General features: G+C 40.1%; 1 protein-coding gene across 1 annotated transcript in view; it reads left to right on the forward strand.

The window, feature by feature from the left end:
- Nucleotides 1-21,284, forward strand: part of osbp2b (oxysterol binding protein 2b) — a 47,958-nt gene extending 26,674 nt beyond the window's left edge. The window contains exons 3-14 of the mRNA XM_071482937.1: nucleotides 4,310-4,560; nucleotides 8,740-8,938; nucleotides 10,075-10,195; nucleotides 10,903-10,969; nucleotides 11,507-11,659; nucleotides 11,761-12,006; nucleotides 12,192-12,312; nucleotides 13,039-13,142; nucleotides 14,840-14,935; nucleotides 15,354-15,538; nucleotides 15,661-15,881; nucleotides 18,375-21,284. Of these exons, the coding sequence (XP_071339038.1) occupies nucleotides 4,310-4,560; nucleotides 8,740-8,938; nucleotides 10,075-10,195; nucleotides 10,903-10,969; nucleotides 11,507-11,659; nucleotides 11,761-12,006; nucleotides 12,192-12,312; nucleotides 13,039-13,142; nucleotides 14,840-14,935; nucleotides 15,354-15,538; nucleotides 15,661-15,881; nucleotides 18,375-18,517 (1,907 nt within the window). The 3' untranslated portion in view covers nucleotides 18,518-21,284. The remainder of the gene's footprint in view (nucleotides 1-4,309; nucleotides 4,561-8,739; nucleotides 8,939-10,074; nucleotides 10,196-10,902; nucleotides 10,970-11,506; nucleotides 11,660-11,760; nucleotides 12,007-12,191; nucleotides 12,313-13,038; nucleotides 13,143-14,839; nucleotides 14,936-15,353; nucleotides 15,539-15,660; nucleotides 15,882-18,374) is intronic.
- The last annotated feature ends 1,493 nt before the right edge of the window (nucleotides 21,285-22,777 follow it).

Consider the following 22,777-nt stretch of genomic DNA (forward strand, 5'->3'; position numbering starts at 1 on the left):
TGTGACAGTTTATTTTTAAGTGGCATTGCTTAGAGCTGAACTCATTGGCAGAATGAGGGGGAATAATATGAGCGAGCCTTGACTGCAGTGCTGGAAATGTCTTCACTTATTTGTTTGTTTCAGTTTACCTTCAAATGTCCCAATAGTGCATATAATTGAACATTGGAAACAATCATTATCTTGAGCCAGTGCACTGATATTTTAAATGTGTAAGATGTGTCTCTTGCACTTTCTGTTTTTTCCTTACAGTACCTCTATAATGTCTCATGACTGCCCAGTGACCCTTCAACGGTAAACCACATATTATACAGAGGCTACTCTGTAATTTCACACTCTCAAGTGTGGACGTGATGCACAGCCATGGTGTTGAGTTTACTGTAATTCATTCAGTGGTGACCATTCAGTAACCTTGGTTTTCCATCAGAACAAAAGATGTTTTTGTTGATCTCCCTGAGGGGGTTACTATAGGTCAGTCTCCAATGTTCAGTTGTTTGTTTTTGTTTAGTCTGAATCTCTAGGGCACAATGCCTTATACCCTGTATTTAACCGAGGTCTCTGCACCTGGCACACTCTACCTAGCTCCATGACAGACCCACTCTAACTTTAACGGATACTGTCTCTAAAGGGGTTGTTTGTTGTAACTTTCACTTTCTTAACAATGCCCTGTTATTGTACGTGTTGTTTATAAAAATAAATTAAATATTGTTAAAATAAAACCTTATAATAATTTGCAATATCCAAAGCTGCATGTTTAAAGTAGATACAATTTAGGTCCACATATCCAGTTATCCCTGTTCTACACAAGTTAGAGTCAGTGGTCTTTATTTGATATAAAGATTAAACATTTGTCACCATTTTTAGTCTCTCAGGAAGTGAAGTTTTTCATTTATTTTCTCTTAAGGTAAATGAAGACTGAATGAATTAAGAAACCATTTTTCAAGTTAAACCTATGTCCTTTTGTTGTTGTTTCATTAGCAAATGTCTGAAATGATTTGTTATCAGAATATCTCTCATTTTGCGGTGCTCCTGTTGCTTAGAGATTAAGGCAGTGATTGGTTTGAGTCAGACCTCTTCTGCATATCGATCTCTCTCTTACCCATTTACCATTATCTCTTCTATCGCAACCTAATAAAAGCATAAAATGCCCAAAAGGGCAATAAAAAAAATCTTCTCTCCTCCTGTGAAAATCTTTAACATATTTTTGATGACTCATTTTTAACTTTAGGGTGTATGCATAAATTGATCCAATCAAATGTGATTTGGAGCAGGCTTATTGTTGCCTTGTGGGAGGAAGTTCAAAACTGTACTAAACTCTCCAACTAACTTTTCTGTCACGCTTTTCCAATTTAAGGCTTATTTCATTATCCAACTCTCCAACTCTCTCCCAACCTCTTTGGCTCTCTCCCCCACCTCTTACTTTGCAGTTCGTCTCTTGACACACGCTCTAGTCAATTTTCTGACTTTACTTCAGCTTTTTTTACTTTGCTTTCTGTTCTCCGCAGTAACTTTGTTGAAATTCAGTGTAATCTAATTCCTCTTATTGCTGGCTGGTAATGGGTGCATAGTGCAATCATTTTCTGATCCAGGTCCGCTTTAGGTTTTGTTGGTGCTGTAGGGCTGCTGGGTCGACCTTTGGCTGGACTGCTTTGCTTTTGTCTCTTCTAACGGTCAGACATTTGTGTCTCTCTGAAAGCCTATTCAACATGTTCACACAGTAAGTCTGAGGCTAGAGCTCAGTGGCTTGTGTGTGCTGCTACTTCCTGCTAAACTGTGGTTACCTTTTGGTGAAAATGGATGCCCAGGAATGCAAATATGGTGAGGACTTTTTATCTTTCTTTGTCTTTCTCCCCATCCTTCCCTGCCCCCCCTTCTTTCTAAATGAACTCCACTTGGTACTCTTAGATGAGAAGACCTCGCTCCATCTTTGTACAGTATGCTCTTGTCATCTCATCATCTTGTCTTTTGTAGTCACACAGTTCTTGTAATTTTGGTCTGTTGATTGGAGGTTGCTAACACTATGTACTATAACACACTGTAACACTATGAGTATTATACTAGATGAAAATTCATAGGAACAATGACAGTTTATCCTGAGCGCATTTATGTTTGAAATACTATTCATGGCAGTCCACCCAATGGCTCTTGTGACATTTCACTAAAGAACACAAATGTCAACCTTGCGATGGTGCTAGAGGAAAAGTCAGGGTCACCGAAGCCATTAGGATTCATCCTCTGGCAACATTATCTGTGAATTTCATAGCAGTCCATCCAGCAGTTGTTGAGACGTATCAGCCTGATTGACTGACTTCTTCATCCTTAAAGAAAATCCATTGTGAAGTTTTCACAATTCTTTGATAATCAAATTAAAGGGAGGATCCCTCTCAACGAAATGTTAATATTATATGTTTATGTTCTGCAACAAATAAGTCTCAAATATTTGTATTGGTTTTGGTCTCAATCATTGATTTGACAAGTCAGTCAAAGACTATAGGAAAGCTTCTGAAAGCTGGTGAATTCCTGCAATGCGACTCAAAAATGTTACTCACTTAGAAGATCATGTTCACTTTATTGTTCAGTGTGCTGCCATTGCATTTAACAAAACTATTTTAAAAACACTAACTGGAGCATTATTTTGGATGCCAACCAGCAGCTCGTCCGAGTGGATACGTCTGTGTATTGCTTGTTTCTCAGTGGAGCTGGATGTTCCACTGCACAAAGGTCCCAGTCAAATCTGACCTCAGTATATTGCTGTTACATGATGTAGTCCAGGCTACCAGCATCCCCCAGGCGGATATGCGTGTTATACTTGCATGGTGTAAATAGTTCTTGACAGAGGTGATAGTCTCTTCCACTGCAAGGTCACAGTCAGCTGCCATGTTCTTAGGAGAAAGTGTTGCTGTAGCGCTGCCTCTCACCAAGACTGTGACAGTCTCTCCTATCAGCTGCATAACACACCTTTTCAATGTGACAAACCATACTCTGCATGCTGTGGTGTAGAAGACAGCAGAACAGCACTTTCTAGACATTAGAGCATTAGAGGGTCAAGATGGTGGATCAGAGGGTTGAGAGACATTCTCTCTACACTCAAACATTTAACCCCATTGTTACAGAAATAGATTTTCCCCTTTGAGATAAATAATACACTCCTCCTTGTCATTATTTTCCTTCTTTTTCTCCATGTCCCCTCTGCTCCTTCTTGTTTGTCATCTGTTTTCTTAGTTTTAGCAACATCACTCCTCTGCCGTGGTTTTGTTAGCTTCATTTATCAAACTAGAAACACACAAACACAGATGCTTTTATGTGGGGAAATATTTTTTGTGTGATTCAGATTTGATACACAGGTGTGCAAAAACCTCTTAAGTTCAGAGTCCAACATGCGGGTTCCCTGGTGCTTTGTTATAAAAAGATAAAACAGTAGAATTTATTCTTCCAGAAAGATTGTGCACAGCATACATTTGCTTAAGTTCAGAAAATTTGTACTTTTGCCTTATTTCTTTCCCTTTGCTATATGAGTGGGCTGTTTATAGACTGGGGTCTTACTGTTGGTATATTTCTGTCTTTTTGTGTGTGTGCTTGTGCTTGCAGTGTGTGTGCGTATATGTGTGTAATATAGAGCTGACACTGCAACACTGTTCTCATATGTTCTCTTTAACCTTGAGTAACCTCTTTAGTGACATCATACAGAAAGGCAGCTGCTACAGCAAAGGCTCATGTGTATGGGCGAGCTGTCTGTATTAAAATGACCTAATACGGCTCACATTGACATTTAATAAGCTTTCAAGGATTTTTGCAGTCAGAGCAGTCATGATTAGTGAGTTACTGTTTACAGTGTATTTGTGTGTGTCAAAGGAAGGTATCTGTAAAACGGCTGTCCAATTAACTCTAATTTCAACCTTTTGAATGAATTACTATTAAATATGGTTACTAAGTAGTTTGTCTTTTTGTCATTTATTTATTTTTGCCTTTTTATCTTTAAATGAACAACACATTACAGATACACAGAAATATGTAAACAACACACTGTGGCACTGTGGCTTTCTATCGTTAGCAATTTAACACTACAATTTTTGAAGTGACTGTAATAAGTTATCTATGATGGAGGTTTGACAGTTAAGGTCACAGACCAATGAAGTAACTGGATATTTGTTTGCCACTGTGGAAGTCAAGTCAGTGCATCTCAAGTGGGAAGTATAAGTTTTAAAAAAGGAAGGTGCCTGCACTTATTTTGAAATTCAGCAGCTATCCAGTAATATTGTATGAAAGACATTTGCATCATTTGTCTTTATTAATCCCTTTTTTTCCCTTTCAGATGACTCAGGGGACGAAGAGCCCACATCCCAGTCGGACCGCAGCGAGATTCAGGGTACCCTGAAGATACTGGTCAGCAAGCTCGATGACCTCAGCACGTGTAATGACCTGATCGCCAAGCATGGGGCGGCCCTACAGCGTTCCCTGAGTGAACTCGAGGGTCTGAAAGTCCCTGTGGAGGGAGGGGAGAAGATCAAGGCTGTCAACGAAAGAGCCACCCTCTTCCGCATCACTTCCAATGCTATGATCAATGTAAGTAGCTGGGACAGACCAGGCTACAAGACACAGCAGCAGTGAGCACAGAGTAATCTGAGTTCCTCGTGCTTTGGCATGATCAATGTGACAAGAATGCCAGTCATCTATAATGCCCTGGTTAGTGAGTGATGAGAGATGAGATCCCTTCACACTGAGGAATGTTAAACCAGAGACACTGAGCTGCAGGCCCAGAGACTGCGGGTTTGCATTACCACCTACCTTAATGTTTGAAAAACGTAGCTGCTGAGGTGATGGTGGGTCCCTGTGCCTGCAGCTTATTATTGTTTAAGAATACTAACATCTCTGCTGTTGTTAGAATGGGTCATGTCATTTTTATTAATATAGCCCTAGAAGACAATTGACAGCTTTTTCTCAAACAGCTGTATGGTCTGTGCGACATCCATGAAACTCCTATTTTGCTTTCTATTTGCTAAGTAATAACCTTGTCAGCTACATTTAACACAACACAACAATCAACACAATGAGCTTTTCAGTTACAACTATGTCAGATGTGTTGGCTCTGAGTACTAGCGTCATAATAGGAAATGCCCTACTATATCTGGCACTGTTCCATTCTCATCAATGGTAAATACCATGGGCTTTACAGTATGTTGGTAATGGACATGAGTTCAGGGAGAGTTGAGGTCTTGAGGGAGTGATACTAGATATGATAGTGGGTGGGGGGGACAGGAATAGCCCCTGCTCTCCCACTCCTCTCAAAACCTTGACCCTCCCTTCTTGGTGAGGAATGTCAGAGGCTTCTGGACTAACAGTTAGACAGACAGACAGACCTGCTCTGACTAAAGCCAAACAATCATACAAGGTTTGTCTCTCTGCCTGCTTCTCTCGATGGCTTTGAATTGTTCCATAGCTTTGTCTGTTCTTGGGTCAGAGAATGTTTTCAAATGATTCATTTATTATAATGCATGTCTGACAGAATTTTCTCTTGCTTATCTGGTTGATAGGTGTAAAATAATTCAATTGTGGCAATCATTTACCTTAAAATTTGTTTTGAAATCAGCCAGTAAGAGATAAATTACTCATAATAGTAATAATGCCCTCATTAGCACATACTCATAGTATGTGCATACTCATAGTATGTGCTAATTCTGCCTGTTAAGAGACTTGCACCATGGGGTAAGAAAAAACGAAAGTCTTAATTTAGATTGCACTCAAAATGGTGAGGCCTTTGTTTCTTCTTGTCATCCATTTTTTATCAATTGTTATAGGAAAATGAAGGTTTCTTGACAAAAGTAATAAAATAGGCCCCCGTCGATTACCTAACTCATTAAAATGCCACAAAGTTTGCCAAGAATGTGCATGTAATGAGAAAGAAGTGCTGCCACAAACTCCCTGTGGTAATTTTTCGTGTCATAAAAGCTTCTCTTCAAGCAGAGAGCAGCACAGGATGGGGGTATTTGGATTTCTGCAGCCATTGGTTCATTCACTGTAATGATGTGTTCTTTGCTTTAAAATATTAATGTAGTTTTATGTGCTTTTTCAAAGAAATTGTGCTATACATGTAAGGAGGGAATAAGGGGGGTGGGGGGTGGGGGTTTAAGGGAAGAGGGAAGCCATAACTGCAAGACACAACTGCATGCTCTTAGTGATCTGACCCTGGCCTGGGGAGAGGGTTTCAGTCTAGTTGATTTAGTGGTGATGTGACTTCTCACAAGAATCCAGGCTCTAGCCTGCTTGTGTATGCACACATTTACACATCTACCACTTTTAGACTTGTGTGCTTTAATCACATGTTGCTCAAGTTTGTTTCATTCTTGGTCACATTGCTCATTCTGCATACTTCACCAGGACTTTTAATTTGAATGCCACCTCCACTCCTGCATTGCCCATTAACTTTTTTCTTCCCCCACCGGACATCACATGCAGTCTCTGTTTGTACTGGACAGTCAGCATAAAAAAGTGGAACTATCATAGTTTTTCAAGTGGGTGTTGAGTTTCATATCATGGCTATGTCTGAGGAAGTGGACCACAACGTCACGTGCACATCTAACATTAATACTGATACTCAGACAGTGATGTTTAGACATTGCGTGCAGCACTGCTGAAGGTAAGACTTTGATTGGAGATGGGTGTAGTAACATTTTCACTGTTAGATATTTTGTAATTTTTCTCTTATGTCTTAACAAAACAAAGTTGTTTTCTTTGTCTTAATTGATCAGCCTTAACTCCCAGGATCGTTCTTCACTTGTTAATGATGGTGTGGTATCTCAATTTTTGGGATAATGTAATTCATGAAATTATACATTGGTATTGTTGGAGAACATGTCAGGTTTTTTTCATTTTTCTGTTTCAAAGACATTTAGATATTAAGTCATATCTTGGCAATGAAGCTAAAATGCTCTATAAATAATCTGAAATACATTTATAACTAGAAGGGCACTCAAGAGAGTGCAGACCTCTGCCAAGGTCAATATCAAACAAGATACACCAGACTTAGAGAAAAAAATTCAAATTCGTAGTAAATGATCTGGATCTGATCTGGAGTTCTTTCCTGGCCCATGCCCCATCCCTCCACCAAGTTCGGTACAAACTTCTTGCCTAGTCCTGCTGAAAAACAAACCAAACAACATACAAACATGTGAATAAGAGAATGGTTATGTAGACTGCATGTGCTACTTAAAACCGTTATTGTAACAGTCATACAGTGTCTAGTAGTCATAACATGTCTTATGTTGTAGCTTTAGCTTTCTGTTCCTGGTTTCCCTTCTCTTTGATTAGTTATGTGGAAATGTCAATGATGATGTTTTGCATGACAACAAGTAAACTTATTAAGGTTATAATAAACATTATTATAATATTATAATAAATAATTAATTGCAACAATAAAGATTAATGGTAAATGTTTGAATGTAAAGCATTAATTTAGTTACTCAGTAAGATTAAAGATTTGTTGCACATATTAAATGTAATTATAATGTGATTTTTAGAAATAGCTTTCAAATTTCACTAAAAATAATCACCTCTTTAAATATTAAGTGCCATCTAATAGTATATCAGTATGACAGAGCATTTCAGCACACAGAAAAAAAACCTGTTTTCTGGAGGTGTTAAAGCATCCTTGTTTCTCTTCTGGCTGCCTACAGCTGATACTGTACATCCTGACAGATTATTTGAGCTCTGTGACACATTCACCCCCCCGGCTCGCTGCCTGCAGCCACAACTTCATCGAAGTGGTTCAAGCTCACTCTCAGCAGCCCCTCTGGCTCTGTGACCAAAGAGACATTTACTGCAAATACTGAGTGGACCCTATCTAATCATGAGCTGTTCCACTCGTGGGAAATAACAAAAACTAGCCCCCATAAAGTGCTAGTGATAGTAATGCGTCAGTTTCAAAAAACTTAATAAAACCCCTCCTCTTGAGGCCCACTCGCTGACAGTTCAGTGACCATCACATGACATTTTCATCATGCATGTGGTCAGCTGTGAGGTGTTATTTAGGTTCATTGACCTTTCATTCACTATCAGGGAAAACTGTCAGACATATGATGCACTGCTCACAAGTGCTGACATATGTTTGATCTGAAGTAACCTCAGCGTGTCAGCAGTAAAACCAAAGCAGAAACAATGATGCCCCCTCTTGACTCAGACATAGTCTGCTATGCAATCAGCTCATCACTCAGTGATGTTTTCTGTGTTTTCAGTTTGCTCTGAGGAACATTTGTCACAGCAGGGAGACCCAGAAAATGTGTCACAGACAGCTAATTGGCATATAGATGATTGTTCGAAACTGTGGTGATAAATCACCTTGATTACAATGATTGACACAGATGTCTTCACAACCTTTTCTGTCCCAGTGTTCTCTCTCTCTATTGTTGTCAGCTGACAGGAAAAGTTACATCCTGATGATCTTTTTCAGTATAGTGTTATTTGTTGGCCTACAGATTCATAAAAGCTTTATCATTTTAATGGTGTTATTTTAAAGAAGGTATAACCTAAACTTGAACATGAATCAAAAGAAGTCCCCATGGTGACTGGATGTCAAAGCCACAAAAGGAATTATTTGAGGACACTGCAAAAATCTGAGCTGTTAGTAATAGCAAGTGGAAAGAAACTCGCACCTTGTTGAGAATTATGAACAACAGACTCAATGTTATAGAAATTAAACTTCCGGTGCTCTCTCTCTGTTTATGTACTTGTATGCATTTGCTCCCCCAGGCGTGTCGAGACTTCTTGGACCTAGCAGAGACTCACAGTAGGAGATGGCAGCGGGCGCTGCAGTATGAGCGAGAGCAGCGCACTCACCTAGAGGAGACCATTGAGCAGCTAGCCAAGCAGCATAACAGCCTGGAGCGAGCGTGGAGAGAAGCACCCACGCTTGTTTCCAGCACACCCAGTGCCCCTATCGCCAACAAGGGTGAGACTGACTGTCTGTGTGTTACTTACTTCTGTGGACCTCACTCTATTGGCTAAAAGTCATGTGTGGCCTCAGGCTCAATATTATAAGCATTGCTCATGTGGAGGAAGGAATTTTTAAGTTGTGTCAGAAGGACTGGATTGGATTATACTTCAGTTATAGGTGGTAATTACCTTCGCTAATGACTGTAGGTCATGTGGTCTCTTTGGTCAGTCTGTCCATCGAGTTGTTTTTTTTTCTTGGCTGTGTACCTATTACCAACATGGCCCCATGACTTTACCTTTAATGCAAGACTGGCCTTCTCCAGAAAAATGACAGCACTAATCATTTCAAAAAAGAGCTCAAGCCAGCAGTCAATACCAAAAAAAGAGGTAGTGTAACTTTATTATAGTATAACCTAAAGTTAGAAGTAGGAAGACACGGTTGATGGATAGGGATGCAAAGCATTTCATTTTAAAAGTGGAGAATGGGGTGTCCCATCAGTGCTGACTGGAAAGGTAATGGCTAACCAAAGGGATGAGTGTTCACTCCTTTTAAAAGGTTGGAGTGGTGAAAAAAAACATTTCATAACCCTAAACATAAAATTGCTTTCTCTCAGTTCTGTTTTTATTTCTGAAGTAGATCATCTGAGGCAAATACAAATATTTAATCAATATACTTGGACTATTAGTGAGTAGTATTAAACAGAAAGGTTTTAAAAGAATAAGTGCAAGAAACTATATTGCCCTTAAAACTTAAAACTGAAAAAACATCATTTTTATTCATTTGTTTTACAGTCATAGTTTACCTTTCTTTTTTTTAATAGAATCACTTTTTATTGAAGGCATTATGATGTCCTCTGTTGGAGGTTTCAGTTTGTGCATATAATGGATCACTGAACATACTGAATATTGAATGTTGGATACTGAGTATGGGAAGCACCCCCTGAGGAACCTGCATCATTCAGGCTAGTTAACCAGCAGGAACGTTGCCAATTTTACTAAGCTGATTATTCCTTGATTAATTGCCATGGGTCTGTGATTATATGCTGCTCTTCCCTGAACTCTGTAGAAAACAAACTCGCCAACATGTGACGGCTCTCCTAAGTGCTGCATGCTCTCTGTATGTACTCACAAATGCATATGTCCTGAATGAAGGAAGTGAGAGGCCGCGCAAAGAAGAGGCAAGTGATGAAGATGAGGATACTGAGTATTTTGATGCCATGGAGGATTCCCCTGCATTTATCACAGTGACTGCCACTGAAAACACACAGCACAGGTCAGTCTCACACAGGGAATCATGTGGTTCATGCTCTGTAGTATTTGTGTAGTATTTATATAGGTATTTCTTGAAAGAGAAAAACAACTGAGAGACAAATACAGGGAAGAGAGTTGCTATAAAATATTTCTGTGTGTAATTAATCATAATAGTGAATTTGACTCTGGCTGACAGCTGAACAAGGCTCTGATGATGATGCCTTATGATGTGACAACTTAACCTACACACACACAAATCATAGACTGGTGATCCCTTCACTCTTGGAGTATGTCAGATGTGTTCACTCTGTTACACAGATAAAAATAACTCTGATCCCAGTCTGCTTTCCTGTAGCAGAGTAAACCTATTTCCTGTGTTCGTTTTTGCCTCTCTCAGTACATTTTTATAGCATATTTGTTTACTGCATTGGAGTCAGTCTCCTGCTGCCAACTCCACTTGTTTTTGCAGAGCTTCAGTCTTTACTTTTTTTTTAAATGAAGTGCCTTCCTCATCATTGTTATGGCTCATCTCTTGCAACATATCCCTCGACTCAGTAACACCATTAAAAAATGATAGGAACATTTACACAGCATTCAACTGTAATACCCAGTCTGTTTGCGCCTGTGTGTGCACTGTGTATTGGGTGTATGTGCAAGTGAGAGAAATAGACAAGGAGTCTGTGAATGTGTCCAGTGCCCATTGAAGAAAATATTTTCATTCCGTTCCAGGCGATCTCAAAGTAATTTGAGCGGAGCGAGCGGAGGTCACTCCAATGATTGGAACCAGGACGACCATGTAAGTGTCTGTCTTCCTAACAAGTCTGACTAATAGGACTGACATTTGTGAACACTGCTGACTTTTGTAATTCCAATATAGATTCATTTGTGCTGGTGTGGAGCACACAGCTCATTGATTTATTTGTATAACCATCTTCACTTGCTGTTCTCACAGTCTTCCCTTCCTACCCTACATTCATCCAATGCAGACACAAAGTGTTTGTCTGTGTTTCCTGTGGTCTCGTTGTCACCCCTGTGGTGCCAAAGATTCACAGCTGCATCATTCAACTAAATCTTAATTACCAGTCAAACATCTGCTCTTCTCTCCCCTTATCTCTCTTCTGCTGCAGCTTCTCTCTCTTACACATCTGTGTCTTCTGTTTCCTCTCCTCCTGTCTATCACTTGCTCTGTGACTGTGCCTGATGATATGCTCCCAAGCTGTCCATGAAGTTGAAAGTGTTTCTCAAACTTGTATATATATCGAATATTCTTTTTACACAAAGTTAAGATACAACCTTCTCATCCTCCTCCCCCTCACCCTGCACCCACTCCCAGATGTCTCCAAGCTGTAATGATGTGTCAGGGAAGGAGCTGCAACCCCGCAGACAGAGGCGGACTCATATCCCAGACAAGCCCAACTACTCCCTCAATTTATGGAGCATCATGAAGAACTGCATTGGCAAGGAGCTCTCTAAAATCCCCATGCCTGTAAGTGTGTGAGGCATGGTCCTCCTCCTTGCTGACAGGTTAGCATAAATCTGTGTGAATTATATCTAATGAGTTTCACTCCTTCTTTATTTTCCACTCAGGTAAACTTCAATGAGCCTCTGTCGATGCTGCAGCGTCTCACTGAGGACCTCGAGTATCATGAGCTTCTGGACAAGGCGGCGCGCTGTGAGTCCTCCCTGGAGCAGATGTGCCTGGTTGCTGCCTTCTCCGTCTCCTCCTACTCCACCACAGTCCACCGTACAGCCAAGCCCTTCAACCCCCTCTTGGGCGAGACGTATGAGCTCGATCGCCTGGAAGAGTTCGGCTACCGCTCGCTGTGTGAGCAGGTAACAGCAGAGCCACGGGCAGTTTTTTGTTTACGTGCTCACTGGTGTGCATGCAGGCACATCACACACAAACTGACATACACGAGGTCAGACTATGTTTTCCAAACTGGTTGTTTAGCAGTTGCTGCTTAGTTGAACACATTTCCTATATTATACTTTCCCTTTATGTCTGTCTTTCAACAAAGGTGAGCCATCACCCCCCGGCAGCTGCACATCATGTGATTTCCCAACGCGGCTGGACCCTGTGGCAGGAAATCACCATTGCCAGCAAGTTCCGCGGAAAATACCTCTCCATAATGCCTCTGGGTAAGACATCTCACATTCAGCTGGGAAACTAACAAACTATATCTGTAAATAAAGGCTCCATCATGCAAATTGAACAGCCACAGCACCAGACATCCCACTTGAGAGCAGTACACCACTGACCTGCCTCTCTCACAATCTAAAGCCAGAGGAAAGGGTGTGTGAATGAATCAGGAGGGTTTTATGACCCCTTTGACACACACATAAAGTATGGATATAAAAGGAGGTCTCTATTGCACAGGGACAGTAGAGAGCAGGGTCTATTGTGTGAGAGATTTGATGTGTGCGGTCCTATCAAGGGATGCAGTGGTATTTATCTGACTTATCTTGCTTCCTGTTATATGCCTGCTGTGAGGTGCCATGTAATAGAAAAAAACTTTTAGGGGTACACCAGTAGCTCACTTGGTTAAACACATACCTTAAAGTGTATCAAGGCTGTGTCTGAAGTGGAAAGCGTTTATGTTAAAAGACATGCTATCAGTCTTCTGGCATTAGGTCACACTATAAATAGGTGGAAATGCCTTGCCTGTGCACAGGGCATAAATTTGTTAGATGACATGTTTTCAGCTGCTGCAGGTAGAAGTGACCATCTTCACAACCAGATTTAGAATTACACTAGCAAACACACAATCTAACACATCATTTTCAGGTCTGCAGTTGCAGATTGGTAACAAAAGCAGTTGCGATATTTCTTTCCCCTTACAGCCTTTTGTCCCTGTCCCTCCCCAGGTGCCATTCACCTGCAGTTCCACTCCAGCGGGAACCACTATGTGTGGAGAAAGGTCACTTCCACAGTGCACAACATCATTGTGGGCAAGCTTTGGATTGACCAGGTCTGTTTGCAAGCACTTCTCATTGGTAACCATTCAACCACATCTCCAAACCCAGCAACCCTGCCTTAATACCTCTAACCTTCCAGAGAAGCCTATAGGTATTTTTCCTTCCTGTGCTAGAACAGTGTGTGGTACAGTCCAGGAGGGCTTTGTGAAGAAGAAGAGAATCAGAGCAAAACCTTACAGCACATGAGTAAGGAGCTTCACAATCTCCAGGGATTTATCTTTAGCTTTGATCTCTAATAAGACCCTAAAATAACAGCCTCTTCCTTCAGTGAAATGGCCCAGTTATATAGGGGGGAGGAGGTAGGAGGGGCAGGCTTCACATCTGCCTGTCTTTGCAGAAACCCCCCCATCTCTACCCTGATAACACATAGTTATGTTTGTGTCATATTGGCCCCTTTGTCAAAACATGTATGTGCTTGTGTTTCTGTGCGACCTTGAAGAGTAAACATACATAATTCATGGACAAATGAGTATAGAATGTATAGAAGTATGATGTATGGAAGAAAAATTCACTTACATCTCTGAATCATCTCACCAATTGTTAGCAAAGCTCTTGACTTGTTTGAAACCATCACTGTCTTTATTTTGTGATAACATGGGTTTGTGATCCTCTGTGGTCTTTCTTGGGAGGTGATCCTTATTTGGGACCTAGTACTTACTTTAAAATTTAGGATCCATAGTACCCCAAGTAGCGTAAATGTGCCATAAATATATACCATAAATATGCATCCAAATAAGTTGTTATGGTTATTTTTGCTATGCACATATAAATTTAACATATTAGTTCAGCAAAAATGACACCCCCTCCACGATGAAAGTTTGTCTCTCCAGCTCACCAAAGCCTTGTCAGTTTTAACAGTGTTTTATTCGTTATTGTTTTGCTTTCTTTATTTAATATATTCACCCTCCTCTGCCACAGTGTCCATGCATTGATCTGCTAGTGTGCTGCCCTCTGGTGCAGAACAACATCAGCCAAACAACCCCCATACCAAACTGTGAAAACAATTTTTGTAGTGCCTTTTCTACTGCTGGCCACTGTAACAGCAGGCACAGCAACTAAAGGTAGAGACAGTCATCTGCATGGCTTTGGCATTGGACATATTATCAGTGGACTAGGATTAAAGAGCAGTCATTTTATAATTAGCTTGACAGCATGACAGTCCTTGAAATTTAAATTTCATGGCTGTTAGATGCTGCAAAAGAGACTGGTGTCACTGGTGAAGTACAAGACTTGAACACTATGGCACATTTTGCCATCATGCCGCACATGCTGGTAGTAATGCAGAAAGAACACAGGGAGCTGCTCATCAAAACATTGCTCCGTAGCAGCATTAGTAGTCAAACAGTCCACATGGTACCTTTAAATCGCCTGAAAACATGTTTATGCAGGGTAATTTCAGTTTACTGTGCTTACTATAGCTGCTTCTTACAGTAGCAAGAAGCTGACTAAGGAAATAGTTTTCAATGGCCTTTAAAACAAAACTATGCAGGAGGAAATGGGACTCATTCCAAATCTTTTCTTTAGCTGATTAATCACATCTTGCTATTCAGTTTTCAGGGTTTTTTTGTCAGTCATGCTGTTTTCCATGTTTACTTCAGGATTATTGTTCTCTGCTTATATGGTATCTATCATTCTCTCTCTGTGTTTGTCCTTCTCACTCATGTGTCGGTTCATTTCTGTATATGTGCAGTCGGGAGACATTGAGATTGTGAATCACAGGACCAAGGAGACCTGCCAACTCAAGTTCTCTCCCTACAGTTATTTCTCCAGGGACGTTCCACGGAAGGTAAATGCTTTGCTTCTCACACTTTCCCGATACCTGACCTTGCTGTGATGCCATACAGTGTGGAGTTAATTTGTGTGATGCTGCCTCCTGCTGGACACTACCAACAAATATATTAGAGAAGTGTAATATGAGAGAAGTTCACTGTATGAGGTCACATCTCAGTGAAGTGACCTCCTTTGGAGACATAGCAGTTACCTAGAAATGGGGCACAATGCTGCTTTGCTTGGTAGTGACTAATTTTAGATGAGCTTATGAAAATGCACTGATGTACTACCGAAGGGACTGTGCATTTAAAGTGAGTAGCATTAGGGGAAAACACCATGGTGATACTCACAGAAAGATAACTTGCCTTAGTGCCTTAATTCTTTTAGTATCTATGTGATAAGTCTCTTTTCTGATTTCCTTTTGCTGTTTTCAGGTGACAGGTGTGGTGGCAGACAGTGGTGGCCAGGCTCACTACATCCTCTCTGGTACTTGGGATGATAAGATGGAGAGTGCCAAGATCATTCAGAGCAGCCGAGGGGGCAGTGGATCAGAGGGCAAGCAGAAGACCGTATATCAGACTTTGTCCCCCAAACTACTGTGGAAGAAATACCCTCTCCCGTAAGCGCTTGTCTCATCAGCCTCAAAAGGAACGCATCCTTGTTGTTGCATAACAACTGCAGCCTTCAGTCAATATCATTGATTGCAGAAGACACAATGTAACTCTTCTCTTACTCTCTCAGGGAGAATGCTGAGAACATGTACTACTTCTCTGCGCTGGCACTGACCCTGAATGAGCCGGAAGAAGGAGTGGGACTGACCGATAGCCGTCTGAGACCAGACCAGAGGCTGATGGAGGACGGGCGATGGGATGAAGCAAACTCAGAAAAACAGAGGCTAGAGGAGAAACAAAGAGCTGTGAGAAGGAGGAGGGAAGCTGAGGCCTCAGACGCTCTGGATGAAGGTATGAAATGGAGAACATGAGTGTGATGTCTGAGAGGCAAAGACTTGCTGAGTGAGAGACAAGCAGGGATGATAGAGAAGAAAGAAAGAAGGGAGGGAAAGGTTTAGAGTTGCAAAGTGGGAGGACTTATTTTAGGCATCCAGGGTTTTCGAGCCCCATTCAGTTTATGCTTAGACATTGTTAGTCAATGTTATCAACAGTACAAAAGTTAAGCAACTAATAAAAGACTCCGTACATATACAAAAGAAATTCAGATTCTTGGTCAAATTTGGATGCAACTATCCAACTGCAACTATGCTGCTGTGTTTTGTTCCCAATTGCAAGAACAAAACATTTTTGATTTGCAGCAGCTTTGATTTTCACACCTCTAACTAGCTTCTTTTCCATAGCAATGGCAGCTGAGGCTCATGGGTATTGTAGTGTTTCGAGCTAGCCGCCACACCAAATTGACAGAGAAAACATGATTTCTCAGAAACAAGTTGGAATAGTTAAAACTAATGATAATATAAATCTGTAGTATTGTTAAACTACCTTACAGACTCCTGTTTTCTTTGTTGAAGGACACTGATAGCATAATAAAAAGAAAACTTTGAAATAGGAATTATTAGTGGGGAAAAATACTTCAAGAACCAGCTGGTCCTCCTTCCTTTGCAACTCTACGGCAATAAAGCCTCACATATTTATCTACAGAATGCTATTTTTATCATTATAGGCAGTGTACAGCTGCGTGTCAACACAGTTATTACAGCCAAACCATAGCATTACATCAAATGATTAATACATAACAGCTGTTAACCTTCATTAATATGGATAATTTCTCAAGGTCTCTTGATCTTGATGGTTTAGGTTCAAGTAGGTATAGCAGTTATTGCAGGTCAGAGGGCAGAAACAGGCTTAACAGAGAAGAGCTAAGAGGAGTTTGGTGTGATAGAAGCCAGACTGAACTTTAAGGAGAACTCAGCAGAAACATTTCATCGTGGTTGCCTTCCTGTGCCTGTGTGTGTGTTGTGCGTAGGCTAGACTGTATTCGATGTACCCATGACTTGTCTTTCTTTTCCTCCCTCTATTGGTGGTCAGAGTGTGATTATGACTCTGGTGAGTGGGGGCTGCCCTGTGCCCCTCTGTTGTGCATCACTCCCACACACACACACACACACACACACACACACACACACCATCCTCTGTGTGTCCTCTGTGTTGTCTGCCTCTGTGTGGGAACTGCATGATGCCCCTCTCATGTCAACTTCTACAGATAATGACCCAGGAAAAAGACTTTTTCCTGCATACATGTGACATTTTCATTTAGATCTGGCCTCAACAATATGTTACATGTAATAACAGATACAACTTTAAAATCTAAAAAGTATTTTTAGTGTGCTATGGTGAAGCCACATCAGCAAGTGATTAATTTGCACTGCACTGTCATCCTGTCCCTTGGGCCCTGTTCAGACCTGGCATTAACATCCGTCTATGGTGATCTGATCACAAGTGAACAGTTTAGGTGTGAACGCACTCAAGACGCATTGAGGACGTATTTCATTGAGATTTGATCACTTAGACCACATTCAGAGGTGGTCTGGGTCACATGTAGCCACTTTCTTTTACCAGTGTGAATGCAAAAGTGTCCTGGGCCACATTGAAGCATGGCCTACTCACCTGACGTCCTCTGCAACAGTCTAATCTGCCCCACCACAGAATGAACAGAAACTATTTTACTATTCTAAATGACTAAAACCTTATTTCATTGTAGAACTGTGCACATCTCTCTCTCTCTCTCTCTCTCTCTCTCTCTCTCTCTCTGTAACTCTAAAAACAACAACTCATACGTGTTTATTTGTATATAGAGTGGTCACTCGAGACACGTGGAGACACATTTTAACACAAGGTGTGAACTGATGTACAAGCTGTCCACTTGTGATTGGATCACCCGAGACGGGGGTTAATGCCAGGTCTGAACAGGGCCTTGGACTGCTTGTGGGCACTTTTATGGTGCACTTACCTGTAGTAAACAAGTTATTTTAAACTGTTCAATTTAAATGATACTTACATTACACTTTTATGAGGGGAACTGTAAAGAAAAATGCAACAACATGAGCTACAAATAGCCCAATGTGCTGGATTTAAACTATTACATTTCTGCCTTTTCTGGGCTGGGTTTCTATATTAAGAAACAGATGGATCATTCCGCTCTAAAGGTCCCAAAACTGTGATTATAATTATCTTCTCTACCATGATCGAGCCAGGCTTTGGCACCATACATATCACGCTTATTTGGATTTTATTAATGCAAGGTCAAATTGCTCACCGTCACAAGAGCTTGGTTCACATTTGGAGTTATCCTGAATGCAGTGCTTAGCGATTGATTGCTTCTCATATTTGCGTATGTGTGGATGGAAATTGATCGCTCAGTGAAATTGCCTGCAAGTGTGGCTTCTCCACTAGATTGGCATTTAAATGATGGAGACTGAGTAACACCTATGCTTCTTCCTGCAGGTAGAGAATATGAAGGCTACCAGCCGTTGTGGTTTCACCAGAGGAGGGACTCAGTCACTGGAGAGACAAACTTTGTGTACAAGGGAGGTTACTGGGAGACAAAGGACAGACAGGACTGGAGCATGTGTCCTGACATCTTCTAACCCAGGAATTGACCCCAGATCACACCCAACCTCATCAGACAGGGAACTTCTCAGCCTCTGGTCCTTACGCCGTCGGGCGTAGCTGGCTTATGAGCTCTATGTGGACCTTTGTGAGCATGAGAATGTGTATGTTTCACACACTCTCAGATTACACTGTACCTCCAAACGTACACTCTCATTCTGTTTTTACTATGGGAAAAAAGAAGGGGTGTTCCCTGATAAGTCCTCTTTTACACTGTACTGAAACAGCAGTGAGATAATGTGTGGATGTGAGATAATGAAGTTGTAACATCACACAATAAAGGCACCTGCGCACTCCCTATCACTGACAACTAACAGGACAAAGTCATGAAGAGGCACACAGAAACACAACAGTTTTGAATACACATCAGTATTTTGTTGGTTACAAGAAAACAAGTTCTCATCTTCAGTTTTATTTAGCATAGTTGAGCTTATGCTAGGCCTATTTCATAAAATTTTAATTAGTTCCCCTCTTTTTATTCATAGGAATGATTTCAAGTGCTTATATTTGCCCCTTTTGGTTGCTTAAAGATAGCAGTTAATGCCTGAAAATGATTTTGGTAAAAAATTATGGAGACCCTAAGTGTTCAAAAATAAATAAACAAGGCATCATCATATTAATAACTACAGACAATGTAATATAACCATAAAATTGTGAAAAATACATTTTAAATACATTTTTAAAAAATCAGCTCATGTAATGACGTGTTATTTCTTGCTGCTTATTAGTAGCAATAGATTTTATTTCCATTTTATTTAATTCTAACTGTTTTATCAAAAAATTTTATCTGGTAGTCAAGACAAAGCAAAGTCGATTATCTGATGTTGCTTTGATCTAAATGACATTATAAAATGAAATGGTCATAGTGAAAAATGAAATAAAGCTAAGCTTTAGCTAAAAAAATTTTTTTTAGCTAAAGCTAAAAAATAAATGCAGCTGGCTGCAATAAACAGTTTTAGGTGTGAATATAAGCTATGCTTAAATGAATATCATTATTCCAGAGTTTTAGTGGAGTATTTTATTGGAGTTCTGGATGTATTTTGTCTGTAGTTATTCTTATTATTCTTTATACCAAATGTATTTGTTTAATTTTCAACTCTTTGGGTCTCCATAATAAACAGCTAATATTTGACAAATTATGTTTTTCTTATAAATTAGAGGTTGGTTTATCTGAAGTGATGAAATATGCAGCAATGCAGAAATATGTTTTATTTGGTGTGAATGTAGGGGTTTCCCTCTAGGTACATGCAGTTAGTCTGTTTAATAGTCAGTTAGACTGTAGTCCATGTAGTGATGATAATGGCTGCTTATCCATTGCATACTTTAATATGAAATGCCTCTATGCTTCAATGCATTTCAGTCATCTAAACATACTTCACACATCTTCCATTTGTGATTCTGATTAGCAAAATTCTACAGTAGTCAGTCCTTTAGTTGTAACAACATCAGTGTAATTGCAACAATACAACATTAAACTTCAAAACATTCATATCACTCGAACAGGAATCTTCATCAAGCACTTTTCACTGTGGTTGACCATAGGTTAGCACATATCTCTGTGTCGATGTTGATGTTGAGACTTTACCTTGTCTTCTGGTGCTCTCCCATAGCAACACATACCGTATCCTCGGTGACCATTTTGACTGACATCATTCTCAGTGATCGTACAAAGTATTAAGCCTGCGCCAAATCACTGAGACGTTCAATCTTTGCCACCCACTACATCCAGGAGCATGTTGGTTCCTAGAGTGTGCATTGCACTAGCTCCTTAGCCTCCCATCAGTCACTAATTTGTAGTTCAGACATTTGCAGTGGGACTGCGCTACATGAGACTGGAGTGGTTTCTCATAGGAGTTCAGAGTGGCTTCAGCTGACAGGAGGTCAGGGCTGGTTCCTGTAGCACACCACTGTGCAGTCAGCTTTAGCCACAGAGGACTCCACCAGCCGCTGCTCCAGACTCACCATAGCTCACATGTGTTTGTGGACACGCTGATCTGGGATCAGCTCACGAAGGTACCCTCAGTCTTTTGCCTTTAATTGACTGAACAAGGGAAAGAGTCCTCTGACCTGTGCACTACATGTCTACAGTGACAAGAGTTACGGTGACAAAACCAGTTAGTATTTTTTTGTAATTATTGTTGGAATGTAGAATTCAAGGCTGGAGGTATTGTATCTACCGTCTAGTCTATTTGTGTGAATATTTTGTGATAAAAGAATGATATTGTAAAATTAAGAATAATTATACTAATCGGAGTATTGTCTGTACAGCATTGTTCAAATTTGAAAAATTGACTGAATGAGCCCGAAGGACTTGCTGTAATTTTAATTTTTAATCCGCATTAATTCTGTGAAGATGGAATTTAATCCTGAGGCACCTGCAATCTGGCTGCAGATTCATCTTTTATACTTCCATAAACTGTCTTAACACACTGAAAACATTTTTTATAGAGTCCTTGATACTAGCACATTAGTAACTGTGGTTCGGTTATCATTTCCTCTGATTTGGGGGCCATAAAGATGTGAAAAATGCACTGGAAAAGAAATTCATTCACAAAAGAGTACCCCTCCATTCTGAGTATCTGGCTGATGGAGATTTTCAGTAGTATAATATGAGCTCTAAAAATGTAAAATGTTTATCTGTGAGATTCTTTACCAGTGAATTAATGAAATGAAATGATTGATGATTGATGTTTTTTGCACAAAAACATGTTTCTTTTACCCACTTACATAAAAAGTTTTAATTCATTTTTGATTTGTGGTTGTCATGAACACAGTTTGATCAATCACTAAATCTCTTGTCTAGACCGAAAAAGAATTTTTCGAAATGTGTTATATTTTTTGGATGAGAAGATTAATACAATACATATTTAATTTCTCAAGCTACAACCAGCTGGTGTTTATCTTAGCTTAGCACAAAGACTAGAAACAGGGGGAAACAGCTAGCCTGGCTCTGTCCAGTGGTAAAGAATCCACCTACCAGCCCCTCTGAAGCTCAATAACACATTATATATTGTTTGTTTATTCTTCAGGATGTCACTACTTTGTTTTTTTTTTTGTTTTTTTTTACCTTTGGGCAGAACGAGGCCAATTGTCACCCTGTTTCCAGTCTTTAAGTTATGCTATGCTAACTAGTTGCTGGCTTTAGCTTTACTGTATGACAGACAGTCGTGAGACTGGTATTAATCTTCTCATCTAACTTCTAACAAGAAAACAAATAAGTATATTTCCCGCAATGTCAGTTCCTTCAATTTTACTTCACTGCTTGGGTTTTCTTCTGGTCTATCCGCTTCACACAGACTCAAACACTTCCATTAGCACGTAGATAAATACAAGCTATTGAGGTTTTGTACACTTTAAATCATATCAATGGTGAACGTATAGGGATGGACACTACTGCAGCAAGATGTTTTGGGTTTTTTTTTTGCCATCTTGAAAATCGTCACTGTACAGTTAATTCTGTATCATTACGCACAGTCATGACATCTGAAAGAACACGGTGCTGAGTGGTGGGGAAGAAACTGTACAAATGGAAAGTTAGTTTGTAACTTACTTTTTTCAGTGATCAATATGAGATTCACTAGAGATTTACTTTAATATATTGTGTTTGAGATGATTTTATATTTGAGAATACGTATTATATTTTAAATGATAATGGAGAGCTCATCATACGTTTTAATCAATATATTTCCAAATAACTTGACCTCAGTGTTTGATGGTGACTTGCCTACTGAAGTTGCCCCAATGAGGGCCTGTACAGTCTCAGACAGCTGTAGCAATAACGCAGTGAGGTGTAGATTTGTTAGGTAATGGCTGTTGTTGCTTCATACAGTTGTCTGCCTCATGCAGAAAGAGGAAAACACAACCAAAGTGTAAATGGAGAGTGTATGTAGACTTAAAAAAAGAAACTCTTCATCTGCCTTCCCTATCTCAGAGGGATCTAATGTAATTCCCCTCTCATGTTTTCATCTCACCCAACTCTTAATTCACTATGGTGTGATTTTTAGCTTTAATTTTTATGCTTTTATTTTCTGTTCTGATTTCTATCTGCTCATGGGTGCCATTTTTCTTATGTTCGTGTTTTCATACTGTTTGTATGCATAATGAGCTTGATTTGTGTGCATCCCTGGCACACATTTCCTTCTCATTTGATGCTGCTCAGTTTTGAGGCAGTGGTTAACTAATGAAGACGGGGAGATTTTTCTTGCCGTGTCAAAACTCAACCCTGCTTCTCCTTGGAC

Source organism: Trachinotus anak, unplaced genomic scaffold (genome assembly GCF_046630095.1).
Source record: "Trachinotus anak isolate AG129_WGS33_773 ecotype Australia unplaced genomic scaffold, CSIRO_AGI_Tana_v1 ptg000008l, whole genome shotgun sequence".
NCBI lineage: Eukaryota > Metazoa > Chordata > Actinopteri > Carangiformes > Carangidae > Trachinotus > Trachinotus anak.